This window comes from Echeneis naucrates, chromosome 1 (assembly GCF_900963305.1).
Source record: "Echeneis naucrates chromosome 1, fEcheNa1.1, whole genome shotgun sequence".
Lineage (NCBI taxonomy): Eukaryota > Metazoa > Chordata > Actinopteri > Carangiformes > Echeneidae > Echeneis > Echeneis naucrates.
The window spans coordinates 14620228-14640712 of NC_042511.1; the positions used below are offsets into that span (position 1 = coordinate 14620228).

The 20485-nt window shown below is 41.1% G+C and overlaps 1 protein-coding gene across 1 annotated transcript in view; it reads right to left on the reverse strand.

Moving 5' to 3' along the window:
* Window positions 1-2774: 2774 nt before the first annotated feature.
* Window positions 2775-20485, reverse strand: part of LOC115039340 (ankyrin-2-like) — a 46556-nt gene continuing 28845 nt past the window's right edge. Inside the window, 15 exon segments of the mRNA XM_029497297.1 lie at window positions 2775-2989; window positions 3079-3246; window positions 3555-3686; window positions 3878-3955; window positions 12678-12687; window positions 14392-14433; window positions 14534-14656; window positions 14750-14875; window positions 15116-15344; window positions 15435-15531; window positions 15797-16004; window positions 16097-16308; window positions 16537-16691; window positions 18451-18549; window positions 18652-18876. Coding sequence (XP_029353157.1) covers window positions 2775-2989; window positions 3079-3246; window positions 3555-3686; window positions 3878-3955; window positions 12678-12687; window positions 14392-14433; window positions 14534-14656; window positions 14750-14875; window positions 15116-15344; window positions 15435-15531; window positions 15797-16004; window positions 16097-16308; window positions 16537-16691; window positions 18451-18549; window positions 18652-18876 — 2119 coding nt within the window.

Genomic DNA, 20485 nt, shown 5'->3' on the forward strand with positions numbered 1-20485 from the left:
CAACCTATTTTTGTCATCTTCAGTTGTTGTCCATTTACATTCTTTTGCTGTTGTTGGTATTTTTTTTGGAAAATTTAAAATGTATTTTGGCCTTTCCACAAACTTGAAAACAGTAGGTTTGGACAATGATTCACATTCAAACATCTGGAACTTTTCCATAGATTCATGAGATTTTCGTCTTGTTGACTTTTGAGGTAGATCCAAATTTCTAGATTCTTTCATTTCATTGTTTTCTGAGGTTTTCTGTTTATTGTTTGTTACGTCATCATTAAACCAATCCAGTGATTGTACATCTTCATCACATTGCGGTTTCCATTTAGAAAACCAGTAATCAAGAAACGATGGACTACTTTCCACATCAGTTTTAATGCTTTCAAATGACAGCAGCCCATTTTGAAAGCACTCGTTCTTTTCACTTAAATAGCTAGAATTTTCATCATTGATACTTTTTACACTTGATCGAATCAGCAAAGTTTCATCTGAAACAGCAAACAGTGTTGTTGGTACTTTTTCTTCATCTGTTACACTTGTTCTTTTTTCATCCTGCCATTCATTAAAAGGTGATGGAGGAACATTCATAGAAAACTGCCTGTCATAAAATTCTGTCTGCTTGTACTGTGAACCTTGTAAACATTGTGGGATACAACTGTTTGATGTGAGAGATTCCTGACTGGCAAAAGAATTGAATTTTGAAGCTACCAATTCTGGAGTCAACGCCCTGCCCTGCCCCACTGTTTCACTGCAGACTTCTTCTGACGGGGTTAACATCATCATAGGTGAAGGCAAACTCCCTCCTGAATAGTTTAAATAATAATCACAATATTGACTCCTAAGTTGAGCACGGACAGGTTCTGAGAGCACGAGTTCAAGGAAAGAAAAACTGCACTGAGAAGTTTGAGATTCAGGCGTTGTTGGTCGACAATGTTGATGGTCTTGATCATCTGAGGATCCATATCCGTGAATAGATGTAATTGGGTCAGGTGATACTTCTGTATCAGTAGAAACATCTTTATATTCATATACAATATCTGATGTCTTGGCTGTTGTGAACTCGCTCTTCACCTGCATATTTTTTGCCATAGGTGTATTATATTTAGGTAACTGAGAGTGAGTAAACAATTTTTTATTGCTATTCGAAGGCTCAAAGGACTCACTCAACTTTCTGGCAGCAGAAGACGCTGCCAAACCACAATATGATTGAGGTTCATCAGTGTGTGACTGATGGGTGTGTAACGCATTTTCTGAAGAATCAATCGTAATTTCCGGTGAATAACATACATTTGACCGAACCTGCTTTTCATCCAATATAGTAGAAAAGTCTGCAAATATGGCACATTTTTCCTCCCAGAGAGAGTCTGGTGATGTTGCCCTATAATCATCAACTGACATGACAGATTCTGGGGATGGCAGTCTGTGTATGGAGTCTTTTAATATCCAGCCCTCTGCTGAGAATTGAGCCCCTTCACTAACAGGTGAAAATGAACTACAGTGGTTCTCAGATATTGAGGAATCGGGGGTCAAAGATGTATACTCTCTTGATGTCAAAGGTAGTGCCACATCTTGCTCAGGTGATTGTATTGTGAGGTGAGTGAAAGGCAGGAAAAGGCTGGAGGAGGTATGTGGTTCAGAGATATAAGATGTGTTATCCCTTATTTTGACGTGGTCACTGTCTGGACTAACAGAACAGCAAGTATGGTAACAATCAGTTGAATCACAAGCCATCTGATATGGGTCACTCTTAGGTACTGTCATCCTAAATGATTTCACCACATGGTGCCTAGCTGTTGGCTGAACGTCATCACAGTCATCAATGAAGGGCAAATTGTCTGGATACCCATCACTGTGTACTTGAGGTTTTGGGTTTTCTTCTTTGTCCGACTTGCAGAGTTGGAAGCCCGTGTCGACACACGAAACCTTTGGAATCTTGTTATGACCGAACGATTCTCCGAAGAATTGGGATTTCACCTCATCACACTTCTGAGGGAGCGTGCTTTTTTGAGCTACATCTGTGTCTGTGCCATCGTCAGTCATGGCCAGAGTTGCTTGATGCTTCTCTTGTGTCAATGCTACTAGGCTAGGTTCAGAGGATCTTTGTTGTAATGCACAGCTGAACTCATAAAGTTCACCAAAGTCAGTTTCAACTTGGTCTGACTCTAAAAGGCTCAGACTAAAGTCACTGACTGAGACAGATGATGACAACTTCAGACTTTCATGTGACTGCCCTTGCCCATCTTCATGACCAAATTCCTTCACTGGTAAGGTTTCGTTGGAGTCATCTTTATCTTGGCACTTAGTGCTACCTTGGAAAGGTCTGATGAAATGAACTTCAACACTGCGGCAACCTTTCTCACGTTTCACTTTAGGGTCACAAGCCTTGAATGTTTGCCTTCCCATTCTCGCTTCTTTTGAAGTGCGAAGCGTACTTACTTGCTCATCTGAGTTGTCGTAACGTGTAGGTTCAGGTATAATTGCATCCTCAGAGGTCCAAAGGTTAGGGTTCAATTCACTGTAACACAAAAAGAAGGCTATGTTACAAAAACTGGCTTTGCATGTATGCAATAAGCCAAACATGAAAAAGACCAAAGAGGGACAGCCACAAACAACGGGGCGTGAGCCAACAACATCTACTGTGTTTTAGGTGTATCATCAAGTGGCACTGTTCCATTTACTTTTCATTTCTTTTATGCGGTATAGATGGTAAATTAAGTGAAACATATTGTGTCAGACCACATTATGGTATCCTACTAATTCAGGAATCATTACAAAAGAATCATTTACTGCGGAATCTCAAGCTCCTCCAACAGATCTCCATGCATGCTTTCCGAGCGGGTATGTCCAACAGGCTCTGCCCAGGAAGGAATGTCCAACAGGGAAGCAACTGAGAGGTCCTCTTCAGAAACAGCTGGGGGCGGTCTGCGATCTGTCTCCACCATGCGCACCACTCTGGGGCTATCTGCATCCTCTTGCACTGAAGAGAGGGCTACCGACACTGAAAAAATACACCCATGATAAATAAGAATACTAGAAAAAAAAAAAAAAAAAAAAAAAAAGGAATACTGAATTAATACAACGTGCAACGTTTCAAATATTTAGAAATATTGATACCTTCACTATGATCCAGGGTCTTCTCTATCTCTGCATAGGTTCTCGATGTTTGTTCTTGAACGGACTTGTTCATCTGGGTTTCAATAAGATGGACAATGTCCATGCGATTGATCTTGGTTAGTCTCTTAATGAGAGAGTCCTCTGTGAAAGGATGCATCAGTCATTAAAGGGGTTCAATAAAGACAGTGAAGAAATTATTTCAAAATCTATATTTTATATATTATTTATATATATAAAATATATAAATAATTTATATATGAATACAGGTCTAATGAATACACAAATCACTCGATACATTCAAAACCAAAGAGAGAATACATTTTTTGTTCACTGTGTGTGTCAAATGAAAAAGCTGATTGGGCAAAACATATGTAACGCTTACAGGATTTGAAGTAGCACACTGATAAATATCAGCAAATTTAAATATGTCAGACTAAAATGGCATTTACCTGTGGCATGTTTAGCTTCCCGCTCAACCCAGCGCTGCAGCAGAGCATGGCTCTGCTCTTGGAGGGAATTAGGATTCTCAGTCCTCACTAACTGGATATCATCCTCACTGAACTCCAGTTCTCTGGCCAGCTCTGGGGTGAAAGAAAGCAAGGGATAGAAATATAGATAGATTCTGCTCGAAAGATTCTTTCAGAATTGGAATTCAAATAAAATGCACTACACATCGTTTATTGCATACTGCTACAGATACCATTCTTGAATTATATATATAAAAAAAAAAAAAGTACTTAAACCAAAAAAGTAATCATATATTTGAGTTTACCAGTCCAGCTGAAGCCAAGAAGATCTGCAATGATTGCCAATGTCTCCTCTTTCCTGTCAGCATCATCCTGCCAATCCACTAAAAAATGCCGCCAAAGCCAAACATTAAATTTTCAAGGGCCCCAAATTCAAGGTATATATTTATAAAAAACAAAAAAACTAAACTTATCACAATTCAAATCACAGTTATGTTCAAATATAGCGTAGCTTTAGAATATTATTTCTTGAAGAGACTATGTTATGGGCTGTGATACTCTGAAATCAATCGTGGATCTGTGATGGTGACATGGATGGTAAATAAATGTTGTGCCACTGAGGAGGAACTGACTTGTTTATGAACTATGACTATTTGGTCACAACTTTTCAGTCATTAGTGCAAGCAACGGCATTAATGCACTGATTAAGGAAAGTGCAAGCTAGTGTTAGTAACGATGTATTAGTAAAACTGTTTATGCTACGAATTCTCTAACCAATATGGCTGTTCAATCTTGAGATTGCATATACACAAACAGAGATGGGAAAATAACTTACCAACACAAAACAAAACAACACAAAGCACATTTTTACAGACACACACACACACGCACACACGCAGCAACAATGCACATGAGAAAACACAATGAAAGACGAACAAGTCACAAAACATGAAAACTACACAAAATGACTCATGACTGCAATGTGTTCATAGGAAGAGGAATAAGAGTCTTGCGGCTGAGAAGACAGAAAAACAAGCCCAGGCAGTTCTGGCCATACCTGACGTACATTTTGGAGTATGGTCATCGGTGATTCTCTGCATCTGAGTTTCCACCTTGTCATCCCAGGTTGGCCTTGATTCAAAAACATCTTCCGTCCCAGAAGATGGCTGCACGCCTTCCGTCAGAGTGCTATCATGATCTAAACTTTGTGACGCTGGGATCTCATATGCAAAAATAACAGAATCTGGACTCCTGCGACTAGCACTGCTTACATCATCAGTATCCAAAGAGGACCTAACAGATGTTGCTGTAGTGTCAGAGACGTGCATTTCTGCCTTCTGGGGAGAAGAAGAAGAAATCCTCTGATCTGGAGGGACAGCAAGGTTGGACTGATTGCTGTCAGAGTAACTCCGACTGTCTTTGGTTGGAGTTTTACTCGTGTAACTGTCAGCCTCAGATCTAGTCCTTCGAGCTGACACTGACGTTTTTTCAGCTTCTCTTTTCACCTGATCAAGCTCAAATGCTTGCGAATCTTTTGAGATTATTTGCGATTTGAAATCCAAAGCTTCTTTTCTTGTACTGCTTTGTTTGGTTACAAAATGTGGGGATGACTCTTGAAGATGTCTTGGAATCCCATCCTGTGCACCTGAAAGATGCATCTCGATGACCGAGCGCTGGTCTTCTTCATCTTCTTCATCATCTTCATTTGAGGAGTCTGGGGAATCGTGGCTCTGCTCAGAGTAGGCTGCATGGCCAATCGCTGATGTGTCTGATTGAAGGTCAGCTATGGTGGAGTCTAGATAGCTTAGACCAAGGCATTCAAGGCTTTCAGCCTCACTTTCAACAACAACGAGCCCATCCAAAGCGGCGGGGGAACCAAGCTGAACCTCCATGGAGCTGCCAAGACCAACTTTAGAAAGAGACTTTTCACTCTCAGAGTTGTTTGAGGTTTTGACGAGAGTTGTGGGTTCTGGTGTCTGAATCTCTTCATTTGCCTCCAGAGATGATTTTGGGATCTCCTGGTTGACATCAGTCATATAATCAATACTATCTAAAGTTTCAGACATTCTGACTGACTGGCCTTCCCCAGTCTCCTCTGGCATTACTTCATCAACTGGATGCTCCCCAATAAGAGGAAGTGCAAATCCGTCCTCTTCGTCATCATAGCTTCTTCTTGTCATATCAATGGCCCCTCCTCTTGTCATTTCAAACAGCTTCCGCTCCTGAAACTGAAACGGATCAGGGCTGACCTCACCACCCGGGGTTTGGGAAGGTGTTTGAATGCCCTCTGCAGGATAAGCATCAATCAGCTCCTCAGCCTCAACTTGTGAATCAAAGGCCACATCATTGTCACTTTCAACAACTGGGGAAGCAGAGTCTAGCTCTTCACCACATGAAATAGGTGGAAGATGTGAATCCTCCGGCAGTGGTAACCCATCATCTTCAGGTGGATGGTCCTCATCGGTGACACAGATGGAAAAATGGGACTTTGTGACTGAGAAGTGGTCACCTTGTACGGCATCTTCATCACTGTGTGGCAGAGAATCTGGACTCTCTGGACTCTCTGGATCAGCTTCCTCTTTCTGAGTTACAGTTAAACTGAGTGAACTATCAGCTGATTGGGTGCTTTTTAGTTGTGACTGAATGTTTACCTGTTCTGTGACACTCAAAGTTGTATCTGTTACGTCATTGGTTGTGTGAGTGTCTGCTGTCACAAATTCTTCAGAAATTTGCTGAATTGTATCCTGTGTGTGTGTGTGTTCAACTGGGCCAAATGTTAGATTCAGCTCAGTGTCTTTGTGTTCATCTGTCTCTAAAGATGCGTCTCTCTTCATTTTAGCCTCCTGTTCCATCTCCTCAAATGTTTTGATCTTTGCAGCCATTTTAAACATCTCCTCTTCCGGGGTGAATTGTTTATTCCTGGTATCATCCTCACATTCATCTGTTTCCAGGGAGTCCTGCCTTAAAATCACGTGAAGAGGCTCACCGTCGCATATTTGGGGATCAGAGGAATAGTTGCCATCGGTTGCAATGGAACCTTGGTCTTCTTTAATTTCACCTTCCATTTGGATATTCTCTCCACCAGTTTCTTCCCCATCATGCTCACTTTCGTCCCTGTATACATCTTTATCATAAGCGAAACATGCTTTGAGCTGGGAAGCATAATCCTCATAGACAGCTGCCTTTGTGGGCATCTGAAGTTCTGAGTCCTGTGATTTAGTGGGACTTCCCTCAAGAGAATCTGGACAAGGGGATTCAGCAGTGGGACTTGGCTCAATTGAATCAGGGGATTTTTTTGAAGATATGTCCTCCATGATCGGACTGGCCTCGAGCGAATCCTGCTGGCACAGCTCTTTGACTGAGTCATCCAAAACCACCGTGTTTAGGTTCTCTAAATCAGCCGGACGTCGCGATGTGCTCGAAATACTTTGTAGATGTGAATATGTGGGTGCTTCAAGAAATGAATCGGCAGCAACTACACTGACATCTTCATGATATTCGTTGAAATTATCACTTGCTGGTTTTACAAGCCCCTGTGTGCACTCAGCGGAATCATTAAATTGTGTCGCTGCACTTGGAGAGAGTTTAGCCTCACCTTCCTCGGCCAAGAAACTATTAGGACCTTCATCATCATGAAGGCAGGTCTGCCATTCACTTTCCAAAATATCCACAATATCTACATCTGTATCTTTGACCATCTCATCATGTTCAAGAGACATTACGAGACTTTCTCTTTTGTTGTCTTTTGTCACGATGACTTGTCTGCAGCTCTCATGGACTAGATCCTCTTCAGGATGGCATGGTCGTGTCTCCGGCCTCTCCTTGAGATTTTGCTCTAAGTCACTGCTGAGAAGCGACAACATCCCTGACATGTTCTTCTCATTTGACCGTTGGTAGCGTGTCTCTCTCTGGACAAAGACTTCTTTGAATGCTCTCTCCGATGCAGAACTAGGCATCAGTTCTTTGTCCTCAACAACATCCGTCTGTATCTGTTCACATGCCTCTCCATCTGTGTCATCCTCCACATTAATATCAGCTTCTGCTCGTGTTGTTTCATGTGTTTCACGCTCCTCAAAAGACGGTTTTCGAATTCTCTTGAGAATAACTTCATCAAATGTCTCCTGGATAACATCATCTTCTGGAGGCCTACGTTCCACTGGCCTGTCATTCAGATACCGGTCCAAGTCACTATTCAGCAGTGACAACATACCGGACATCTCCTTTACTTTTGGAGAGGATTGGTATGAAGTTCTCCCTCCTACCCATTCTTCCTTCATTGGAGGTTCTTCCGTCAGGTTTGAGTGGATTTCTTCAAAGTCACCAATTTCTTCTTCACTTGTCACTCTATGTTTTAATTTGACAGAATCTGTTTCTTGTGATGAGTCATCCAGTAACACACCATTATTTTCATCCCTGAACGACTGAATATTGTGCTCCAGCACATTGTCCTCTTCTATTGGTTGACCAGCTTCAGGTTTAGGCTCTTGTTGTTGATCCAAGTAATTGGTCAAGACTGAACACATCTCTGATGAATCTTCTACTTGTTCAGATTCTCTCAGCTCTTCATATTCACTCTCCAAATCCCCACCTCCCTCCTTGATTGAATGTCCTTCTATTGTTACAGGATCTATTGTTTTCCCTGTTTCTTCCATTGTCGTATCTTCATTTTCATCAGTGGCAACTGTGAGAGCTTCTTCCTTATCGTCTTTAATTAAAATGATTTGTTCAAATTCCTCCTGAACAATATCCTCTTGTATTGGCCGGCCAGCCAAAGGGGCAGCTTGTAAATACTGATCCAAGTCATTTGTCAATAAGGATAACATCCCGGACATATCTTGTACTGTTGTAGATGCCTGTCTTGATGTTTTCCTCTCAATGTGGACTTCTCTAAATAGGACCTCCTCATTTTTCACATCTGCTACCCCAGTATCAATTTGTGTTATAGTCAGCCTCTTAACAATTTTCTCCTCCGGTGAAGATGGGCCGTACTCTTCTTTCCTCTCAGCAGAGTAAATGGGAATTTCATAGGTCATGTGATGGGTCAGCGTGAATCCTTCATGATTCTCGCTCTCCCCTGAACTGGAGTGAGGCATCCTAATATCAACGTTAATATCTGAGGATTCAGCCATGCTGTCACACTTGGGACTCTCGGGCCTTAGATCATCATCTTGCGTTTGATTGTCAATAACGGTCACATTTTTCCCAGAATAACTTTTTATGCAGTGACTTGAAACTGATGCTGGATTTCCATCAGAATCATCACCCAGGGTCTCCCCCTCAGATGTCTCAAACTGATGGCTCACAGTTGTTGCAGTTGTTGAGGTCTGCCTGAACAGCTGGTACTCAGGACTTTCTTCCAACTCGGCCTTTATGGCAGCACTGAAGTCCTCAGAAGGTCTGCGGTCAGGACTTATCTGCATATCTTCAGATAAACTCCTACCAGTGCTTATTATTGGCTCCTTTAACTGCATACCGCCGAGGTCTTTCCCTGAGATCTCTAGCTCCTCAGTCTGAGGACTAACACTTCCATCATCAAAGTAAATTTTCTCAGCTCTCACTCCGAAACAAACATCATCTGAAATCAATTCCTTAGTGTTATCGCTAACCAAAACTCTCTGATCTGAGTCTGTCTTGACATATCTGTTAACATCACACTGTTGATGGAAAGTTGTAGGACTCTGAGTTTTGATTTGTGAATCTGGCTCCTCTCTAGAACTCATTGCCGAGATACAAGGGGAAGCAACTTCTTTGTGATCTGGAATATTTGGTTTTGATGGATCTTGTTGAGACTGGAACTGTTTCATCAGCTCCTTCACAGACAGAGCATCCTTCTCTGGCCTCTCTCTCTGCGGACTGACCTTTCCATCGTCACATTGAACCGAATCAACAAATTCTACTTCCTTTCCAAATGAAGCACTATCCAACATTACCTGTGATTCTACCAAATTATCTTTGATTAAACTCTGCGTTTTCTCCTCAAAGTCTGCTTTATCAAAGTTCACAACATCACTCTGCTGATGGAAAACTGGGACACTGTGAGTTTGGATTTGGGATTTTGGCTCCTGTGTCTGACTTTGCTCAGGTATCTGTATCTCTTCAACACTGGTTGACTCTGATATCAACGTTGAAGAGCGAGAGGAAGTTGCCGCTTTCGGTTCAAAATTCTCATCTTTAGGTTTTGATGGATCTTGTTGAGACTGGAACTGTTTCATCAGCTCCTTCACAGACAGAGCCTCCTTCTCTGGCCTCTCTCTCTGCGGACTGACCTTTCCATCGTCACATTGAACCGAATCAACAAATTCTACTTCCTTTCCAAACGAAGCACTATCCAACATTACTTGTGATTCTACCAAATTATCTTTGATTAAACTCTGCGTTTTCTCCTCAAAGTCTGCTTTATCAAAGTTCACAACATCACTCTGCTGATGGAAAACTGGGACACTGTGAGTTTGGATTTGGGATTTTGGCTCCTGTGACTGACTTTGCTCAGGTATCTGTATCTCTTCAACACTGGTTGACTCTGATATCAACGTTGAAGAGCGAGAGGAAGTTGCTGCTTTCGGTTCAAAATTCTCATCTTTAGGTTTTGATGGATCTTGTTGAGACTGGAACTGTTTCATCAGCTCCTTCACAGACAGAGCATCCTTCTCTGGCCTCTCTCTCTGCGGACTGACCTTTCCATCGTCATATTGAACCGAATCAACAAATTCTACTTCCTTTCCAAATGAAGCACTATCCAACATTACCTGTGATTCTACCAAATTATCTTTGATTAAACTCTGCGTTTTCTCCTCAAAGTCTGCTTTATCAAAGTTCACAACATCACTCTGCTGATGGAAAACTGGGACACTGTGAGTTTGGATTTGGGATTTTGGCTCCTGTGTCTGACTTTGCTCAGGGATCTGTATCTCTTCAACACTGGTTGACTCTGATATCAACGTTGAAGAGCGAGAGGAAGTTGCCTCTTTCGGTTCAAAATTCTCATCTTTAGGTTTTGATGGATCTTGTTGAGACTGGAACTGTTTCATCAGCTCCTTCACAGACAGAGCCTCCTTCTCTGGCCTCTCTCTCTGCGGACTGACCTTTCCATCGTCATATTGAACCGAATCAACAAATTCTACTTCCTTTCCAAGCGAAGCACTATCTAACATCAGCTCCTTCACAGACAGAGTCTCTGTTTGCAGTGTCTCTCTCTGTGAAGTGGCCTTTCCATCATCATCACAAGTATCAACAAATTTTACTGTCTTTTTAATAAAAGCTCCATCTCTAATGAGTTGTGATTCCTCTGCGTACTCTTTCATTAAATCTGCTGGTTGATCCTCTGAAACCCCCTCATCACACATCTCAACATCATTCTGCTGATGGAAAGTTGTGAAGCCCTGAGTTGGGATTTGTGATCCTTGCCCCTGTGTTTCAGATATACGTTTTGAAATATGGGGAGAATCCTCATATTTGCATTCAAGAGGCTCTGCTTTAGCGTTTGAGGGAACTTGACCAGGCTGAAATGTTTTCATCAGGTCCTTCACAGACAGAGTCTCCTTCTCTGGTGTCTCTCTCTGAGGACTAATGCTTCCCTCATCATGTTGAACGGTATCAACAAACATTCCTGCCGTTTTAGAGGAAGCACCATCTGACGTTAATATTGACTCCTTGGAGTTTCTTTTGACTAAACCTACTGGTTCATCCTCAGTTTTATCCCTCGTTTTGCCATCACACGGCTGGGTGACTATAGTGATGCTCTCAGTTTGGATTTGTAATCCTTGCACATGTTCAGGTTTCTGGATATCTTCAGAATATGCTGTTTCAGATATCAATGCTGAAGATGCCACCACTCTACCTTCAAAAAGCTCTGTCTTCATTTTTGATGACTCTGGCCCAGATTGGAACGTTTTCATTAGCTCCTTCACAGACAGAGTGTCTTCTGGTGTCTCTCTCAGTGGACTAACCTTTCCGTCATCACATTGGACTGTGTCAACAAATGTTACTGTCTTTCCATTATAAGCATTGTCTGATGTTGCCTGTGATTCTGCAGAGTCATCTTTCACCAAGTTGATTGGCTGAACCCCAAAGTCTATTTCATCACGTTCCTTGACATCAATCTGCTGACTGAAAAATGCAAGGCTCTCAGTCTGTGATTTTGGCTCCTGTATAGGATGTTCAAATGTTGAAATAGAAGAAGAATCCATGGCTCTGTGTTCAAAGAGTCCAGATTTACTTTTTGAAGGGTCCTGGCCAGTCTGAAACGCTTTCATGAGCTCCTTAACAGACATAGTCTCCTCTAATCTCTCTGTCTGAGATCTGGGAGATTTAGGAGATTTGGGAACTTTGGGAAGTTCTGGTATGTCTTCATCTGTCCTCTTAGTAGTAGTAGAAGATTTTATCTCGCGCATCAGCACTTGAGTATTTTTTTGCTGCTCATCCTCCTCGAGTTGGTTCTGTAACACTTTGACTCGATCCTTTATTGATCCTATAGGTGTTTCAACCACTGAAGGAGAAGCTGGGGGATCCAAACCTGGGGTTGGTACAAGGCCACTGTCATCAAGAATAACGCCACCATCCAAAGACTCCTCAGAGCTCACTCTTTCCAGCTCTCCCTCAGAGCTGCTACATCCAGAACGCTGTCTTTCTCTAAGTTTCTTCCTAATAGGCTTCTTGATATCTGGGGGATGCCGTTTGCCATCGCGATTTATAACAACCTGTTCGAATCTATCTTGGACAAGATCTTCTTGAGAAACACATGTCACAAGAGGGCTCTGTTGAAAGTATTCTTCTATGTCCATACTGAGGTGTGAGACCATGCCTGTCATGTCTCTGGTCACTGTGGCAGAGATACTTGGAGTCACTCTCTCAATGCAAGTCTCCTGAATGACTGGTTCTTTGACAGGGGGATCCCTCAAGCCAGCCTCAGTCTCACCCCATCTCTCAGTTTTAGTGTCACCTCTTTTCACTTCCTCTTTACTGGTGTTTATTGCATCTCTCTGAGTCTCCCCAGCCTTTTCTAGTCTGTATTTGAACTGATCCACTAGAGCCAAGTGTTCGGTTTCCTTCAAACCTCTAGCTTCAGCTCCCACTTCATTCATTTGCTCTGCAGTCAAAACGGCAGACATTCTGATGTCTGACATGTCTGAGAGAAGGTCTGGGCTTGCGAGGGTCGCAGGGTCAAGAGGCTGGTTAGTTTTCAGGGAGAACGTCTCCGTTGATTCAGATTCATCATCTTCAATTTAAAAAAAAAAAAAATCACAACCAAAAAGGGTAAAGAACATAAGGGACAAATGAAGTGGGGAAGAGAGAAAAGTGTCATCAAGACATTGCCATCAAAAATCCATCTTCTGTTCACAGAGTAAGGAAAGAAGTGACAGGGCAGAGGATAGGAATCTTGAAAAAAAGACCAAAAAGGGGATGATACAGTGATCCAGAAGAGTTTGGAAAGGAGTAGAGCAGCAACAGCATAAGCAAAGCCAGGAGGAGTAACAAAACAAGTAGAGTATGGACAAGAATAATGTAAACCTAATTTGCTTGACTACATATTGAGAAATTGAACACAAAATACACAAACAGAACAAGGAGGAAACACAGAGAAACTTACACATAGAACAAAGGTGCAGGAAGGGAAGATAACAAATAAACAAAAATTCTCAAGATTGTTGCTGACATGAAGAGCCATGTCTGCCTACAAATTAAAGTTTTAAAACCAAAAACATAAATGGTAAACTCTGAATACAAAAATTAACATTATTTTTTGGAAAGAAGCGGTGCAAAATAGTCAAGTTGTCAGGATACCAGCTTTTGTGGGTGTTTCAAAGCTGTGTAAATCACTACAATTATTTCATTTATTTTCTATCTACTGAGCTATGTCATTAATTTCATTATAAGTTCAAATTCCTTAATGTTATTATATAGTTCATTTACTCTGGTTTGTGACCTTACAGCTTACAAGCTCTTGTAGAGAAAAGTAGTGCGGATGTAAAATGATATAAAATTGTGATATTGATTTAATTAACGTGCAACTCAATGAGTTAATTAAAGCAACTGAAAGAAAGTAAATGAGAAATCAATATGAAGTTGAAGTAAAAAAGATAGAAGAGGATACACTCACACAGATGAATTATGAGAGTAAAAATAAACCAGTAATAAATCTAAGCAAAGAACAAACAACATATTTTTGTTTGTCAGTTGCTTCTGTGTGACGAGAAAAAAGCATGCAGCTGGTAAAACTGCTATGACATGTACAATAAAAGAATAATAACAACAATAATTTGAGCGGATTTGGCTAAAAATTATTATTTAGACTTTCAATTATGATAAAAAAAAAAAAAAAACACCCACAGGTCCATAGCAATTTCGGAAAATGACAATAAGGGTGTGAGTAAATCAGTGGGGTTCGGAGTGAGGGGGACGTGGAGTACATCAGCCATAGCACAGCTGCCAGTAACAAACAGTGCGGGATTAATTCAAACAGAAAGCAACGTACATCAGTAAGTGCTTCTCTTGGCACACAGCTATTTTCACTTTTCCTGCATTTTACTAACTCCGTGACCAGCAATGTCACACTTTCATGTCTAATTTAGATGTCGCAACTTCATAAAATATAACAGTATAAATATACATTCATTTCATAGCTACCAAGAAAAGCCATTGAGAATGTAAAATGTCTGAAATACACGGATCCATAAAAGGCAATTATTTATCTATTTAAAACAAAAGAAATCAGCTTACATTTCTTGTCACTCTTCTCACTCTGTAGAAAGAGGAAGGAAAATGTATAATTAGTTAGTCAGGATACTGTTGTCCCTTTGTAGTACTTGTATATAATGTGAACTGTGTTTACCTCATCATCTGCATCTTGGTCTGAATCAGACTCCTAGAGAGCAAAATATAGAAAGTCAATAGTGCAGTTACTGCAATTAAAAATGAACGTATAGGCTTGATATGTACATGGACTTAATTTGATTCAAACTAACCTTTGAATATGTTGGTAGGGTGATGTTAAGGTTACAGATTGCATTGTGGTTTAGAGTGCGGTACGTCCGTGGTTCCTTTGTGAACGACAGGCGGCCACACGGCTCCTGCGCTGTGTCTCTAATCTGTTCACGGACCAAACAACAATTCAGCACATTAATTACATTCATGGGATTACTGAGTATTTTTGGAAATCATTATCTAGCGCGTAGCCATACTTTGATGAAGAGGGCCAGCCTGTTCTCTTTGAAGGCATAGAAGCTGAACATGTGATGCTGTCCACTTTTGGTAAGAGGCACCAGGTTCCCAAAGCAGTCAGCAAATATGGGTTTCCCCTCCAGCACCTGGGTTTGGATTGACAGCGATGATCATAATTCAAAAAATCATTAAGGTCTAAACAGTATTATCTGGATTTTTAAAGCATAATGATCTAAAAAGAAAAACAACCAAATTACACGTATATACATCACTATATTAGATAAGAGTACAATGATGTATTTTAGACATTTGTGACTATGTGATATCAAACTAAATCCATGAGCTGTGCTTATTAGAACCAGTTAGCTGTCCCCATCGCACTGCACCTCAACATCCCGGCTGCGGGCGACTTCAGTGAAGTTCTCCTGCTGCTCCAGGGTTTTGTCCATCTTGTCATCTGTCATACAGAAACACCTCAGACGGGCTTCAATAGGATCCAGTGTCTTGGCAAAGATAACAAACTTGGCCATATAAGGAACGCAGATTATCTCTCTGTACAACTGAGAGCCAAAACTAACAGACTCCTGGATCTGTCTGCAGTCGATCAGCCAGAATCTAAGAATGGGAACAAGGTTCTTGGTCAGTAACAACTTTATGTCGGCAAGCAAATTTTGCAGGTTACGATGTTCAGTGAAATAGATTTACCTCGCTGACACGTTTGTAGTGAAGGAAACACATTGGTTAACGAAGGTAAGAGGCGTGGAGCCAGTGATGTCCTCCCACTGAGCAGGAGTGGTTCCACCTGAAACACAGACACGTGAGTGGTGACCCACCTGTCATGGGGTTCACTAACTGTTCTGTATTTACAGAGGTGATTTTTTTTTTAAAGCATAATGATGGAAAAAGAAAACAACCAAATTACAAGCATATAGCACTGTAGAAATTCGGATTATTACAAGGACATATTTTAGATATTTGGACTAGCTGATATCTAACAATTAAACACACATTGATGCTTATACTTTTTATGTTGTTGATGATTTATGATGACTCATTTCTCCCCGTACCTGTAATACTGCAAAGCAAACGTAAAGTGGGGGTCTCCCCGCTGTATACTGCGTTCGGCCCTTCACTGTTGGAGCTCTTGGGGATAGGGATTGTCATGGTGATTGGTTTGTGAAACTTCCTCCTTCGTGGCTCCAGGGTGACAATTGGGCTGAATGTGGCTTTGTTACCAAGGGTCTTTCTCACCAGGTCCACATCGATGGGCTGGGCCTGAGGTTCAAAAACCACTTAGATGTAACAGATTTATTGATTCCTGTGACGGTCCTCGATCTGTGTCTGGCCACAACATGTACTGCACGTACCTGTAACCCAACTCTGATTTTCTTGGTGAGGGCTCCTTCAGGGAAAACAGCCTGGACCTGGGGCACAAGGGTGCTGCTGAGAACCCCGCCCTCTGGTCCAATCAAATGACTGTCTTGCTTTATCCGTGACACCACTGCAAAATACTGCGGGAAGTCTCGGGTGATGATGCGGCATATTCTTTTCTTCTCAAGCTCCTCTGGAGAATCAAGCTCTGGGAGGATGAGAAATAGCGTAAGTGTCCAAGGGGGTGGCTTGTTGAGTAAACACAACTTCAGTCCTTTTCTTCGTGCTTCCTATTGTTAAGAAAGCAGCATTCTAAAAGATGCTCGACAGCTGCATGTGATATTGTGGTGTTCTTGACTGCACTTTATGCGTTCTAAAGTGTTTTCATGTGCTGTCTGAATGGAAGATGCTTAGTTTCCCAGATAAAATTCCTTACTTTCATCCATGCCATTAAGTATCTGGTTCAGTTCTTCCTCTGTGAAGTCACAGTGATGCTCCCTCCAGCTCTCTCCTGTCTCACTCCTCAAAATCACCAGCTCTCTCTCTGTGCCCCGCAGAGCTGCAAAATGGGGAATCTCCACAATCACAGGCCTGAAGGGGGCGACAGGATAAAGTCAAACACAAACTGGAAAACAATGTGGTAACAGGCTGAGCATTGACTTTATCAGAGAGCATACACGACTTAAAGGGCATATTGCAGGTTAAAGACCACTTTGAATGAATGTTTAGAAAAGTAATAACATCCTTATTGCAGGTTGGCAACGCTAACCACTACGCCACCATGCTGCTCAAGTCACCACATACATTTACATTGTGTAGCCTAGACATGTTCAGGTGTAGATTCAGCATTCATTTCTGCTTCTGAGCTGAGCTGAGGAGGCTGTGTGCGCCGAAGGCACCGCACCCGGCGTCAGTCAGCATCCCCTGTTGAACTCTATCAGATCTCCTGACTGATAATCCTCCGGTGTAAAGGGTTGTTCGTCGTAGCTGCTGCGGCCTGTTAGGAAACCTGTGGACTCTATGTCCTGACAGGATGCAGTTTGTGCAACCTCCACAAATGCAATAATTTACCATGATTATGATAAATGAATGCAACGCAACACTACTGAAAACACACTGAGACTCTGTAACAGTCCCACACTTAGTGACGGCATAGAGCTCCCTCTGCCTACGTCATAGAGCTCCTTCTGGCTACGTCATATGATGCGGTGTTGTAAAAAAAAAAAAAGAGCGTTTTTAGAAACTTAGCCCAAAACTCACTTTTTGGACTAAATTTGCACTCTTATGTCTTAAAAAAAAAAATAATAATAATTATAATAAAAAAAACAAAACATCCATTAACTTCTAAACTTCTAACATCTAAACAAAATTTAACCCGCAATATGCACTTTAACATATACAATACGTCAGTGGTGGACAGTTACGAAGTAAATTTACTTAAGTACAGTTTTTGAGGATCTATAATTTACTTGAGTGATTATGAGTTATTCTTGGAAACTTTGTACTTTTGACTCCACTCCATTTCTATGAAGTGCTTGTTACATTTGCTTTACAGAAATCCATAAACTCTCTTTATGCGCATCATGTTGCCATAGCTGTCCACTGCGTATGCCCCACTCCAAGTGGGAGAGGAAAGGTGACCTGCTGCAGCTGTGCACTGCAGGTCACGGCTTCAGCTGGCAGTGCTTAAGTTCACAGAGGTTTTTGTGTACTATAACTTCTTTCATTTAGCATTTTGTTTTTTAACAGGGGTGGTTTTCTTTCACTGAAAAGAACAAGATAATTACAGTGTTACCTTTTGTCATTTCAAGTTTGTTACTCCTGTACTTTTACTCAAGTCATAGTTTAACTAAGCTACTTTAATTTTTTTATTGGAGTAACATTTGACCAGAAGGATCTGTACTGGAGCAGTGTGCTTTGTCCACCACTGAAATTCACAAACGAAACAAAAAATAAAATAAAATAAACAAACACATGAATCAAATTTAACATCAGATCTATTTCATGCTGGGTAATAATGAACATATTAATAGAAAAGCAAATCAAAAATGTAAACATGAGAAGAAACCTCCACTCCACATCAACAACAAAATCTAACTAGAACCAATTTGGGGTCTTGCCACTAGAGACAAAGGAAAATATGGAGATGACTCAAAAACGTATGGCAAAGGGACAGATGGATTCAGACTGATGCTGAGAAAGGAACTTCCAAAATAAAACACACACAAAAAAAAAACAGCATATTACAGAAAACTCAAAAAATGATATAGTTTTAGGTAGAATAATATGGGGGAGTATGTGACCAGGATTCCAGGTTGATGGGGTGTCTGGCCCCCACCCATGGTCCTACCCAAGGAACTTGGTTCCTGGAGGACCCAGCTGCAGGATGCGACTGACCAAGCTCTCACCCTCATTCAGGGGGGGTGGAGCTGTGGGAAGGTGGAGCTTACTGATCCATACGCAGCACAGAGGAGGAGTGAAGAAGAGATCATGAACACACCACACAACTGTGTAAACTAGTAAACAAGCACACACTCAAACACACACTCACCCAAGGAACTGGGCTCCAGTGGGTCCTACTTCTATGATGCGACCAGCCAGTCCTTCACCCTCCACCATAGGCGGCATGGAGGCCAGACGGTGTCTCTTCACCAGCCTGCAAGTGACCCGTGTGGGTGCAGAACACTTCCGAGGAGGTACGATGATTCGTAAGCCATTGTGACGGCAACCGCGCATGGCCCCGCCCCTGGCATCTACCATGAAGCTCACGAGGAAACTAAAGAAAACCCAGACATGCATAAGGCGGTTACTAAGGACTCAAATCTCTGACTATTAATCTCCATGCAAATTAAGCATCCAAAGCAAAAGAACAAAAGCAACCTTTATGCAATAAGACAAGCAGGTCGCAGCAAGTTACATTTTCATTCCACTCTAGTTTAAATTTAACTTGCAAGACAAAAGAGGACGGCACTAAATAAGATTCTGTCTTGAGTTCTTATGTGTCAGGGAGCAAATAATGACGACGTCTTCAGACAAGCACATGCTTACAGTTGTACATTTCCTGCAAACATTAACACACGAAAAAGGTTGGTAATAAGCTGCATTCTTATAACTGTGATCAAACCCCACTAATCGCACACTAGAACTTGGACTGAATTACTTATACAAGCATTTTTTAATGAAGCCAAATCTCCTATTTGCTTATTTCGCTGTGTGTATGGGGTGACTCCACCGTTGTCCAAAAAATTAACACGTAAATGAACGACAATACACTCGAGGACATGTTTTTCCACATACATTTACCATTCGGACTTGTAAATATCCAATATGACCACAAAAAAAAAAAAAAGATAAAAAAAATTGTTGACAACAGTTTCCAAGAAATACGCCGGTAACTGTTGTTTCAGCAGTAATGTTGGGCATGGAGGATGTTGGAAGCTATCGAAAAGCGTACTACTACGTTATGGATTCAGACTTGTTTGGATTTGTTGACAATAAGGAAAATATACACCCAGCTTATTCTTTAAGGCCTTCTTGAAGAAATTTACATCCAGCTGTCATTAAAGCACACAATATCTAAAAACTATAAAAGAAAATGTCCTTGTTATATTAGATTGAAAAACATAAATACAATTTTCATTACATTCTACAGTATGTAGTAGCAAAGTGATAAGATTTGCATCAAGGATAAAAACATCTGTACATCACAAAACCTGAGCTTCATATCAATACTATATTATACTGGTGCATTAGGAAATCATGCAAACAAATCAGATGATCAGAAACATTTAGTAGTGGATTAGAAAATAAGTAAAGGCAGGGCAGAGAGGAAAAAGAGAGTAGAAAAAATATGAAGTATCACCTGCTGTTGTCATGGTCTAGGCACGGAGAGGAACGGCTAGAAGCAGAATACAACAACACACACATACATTCACAATCACAAACACAGCCAAGACGAGAGGATGCACACAGAGGCAACACAGGAATAAAGAAAAACAGAATAAAGAATGCATTATAGTGAGTAAAAACCGGACTGGTGGCAGAAAAAGACTCAGAAGCAAAGACAGAAAAAGGAAGGAGGATAGAAAACACTGAAGTGAAAGAGTAAAGTGAAGAAGGTAACACTTTATTTGGACAGTCTGTTGAATATTAACAAAGTATTCATAACATTTCATTAATATTTGTTGAACATAGAAATGCTCGTCTAATGTTCAACAATATGTATATATATGAATATTCAACAGATGAATTAACTCTTTAATGATTTGGGCTTAAGGTCGAACAGATGCACTGTTGAACCATGAATTAAAATTTCACCTCAGGACTTTAAGAAATGTTACTCTGAATACTCTGTAAGATAGCTGCAGGCTGACTATCCAAATAAA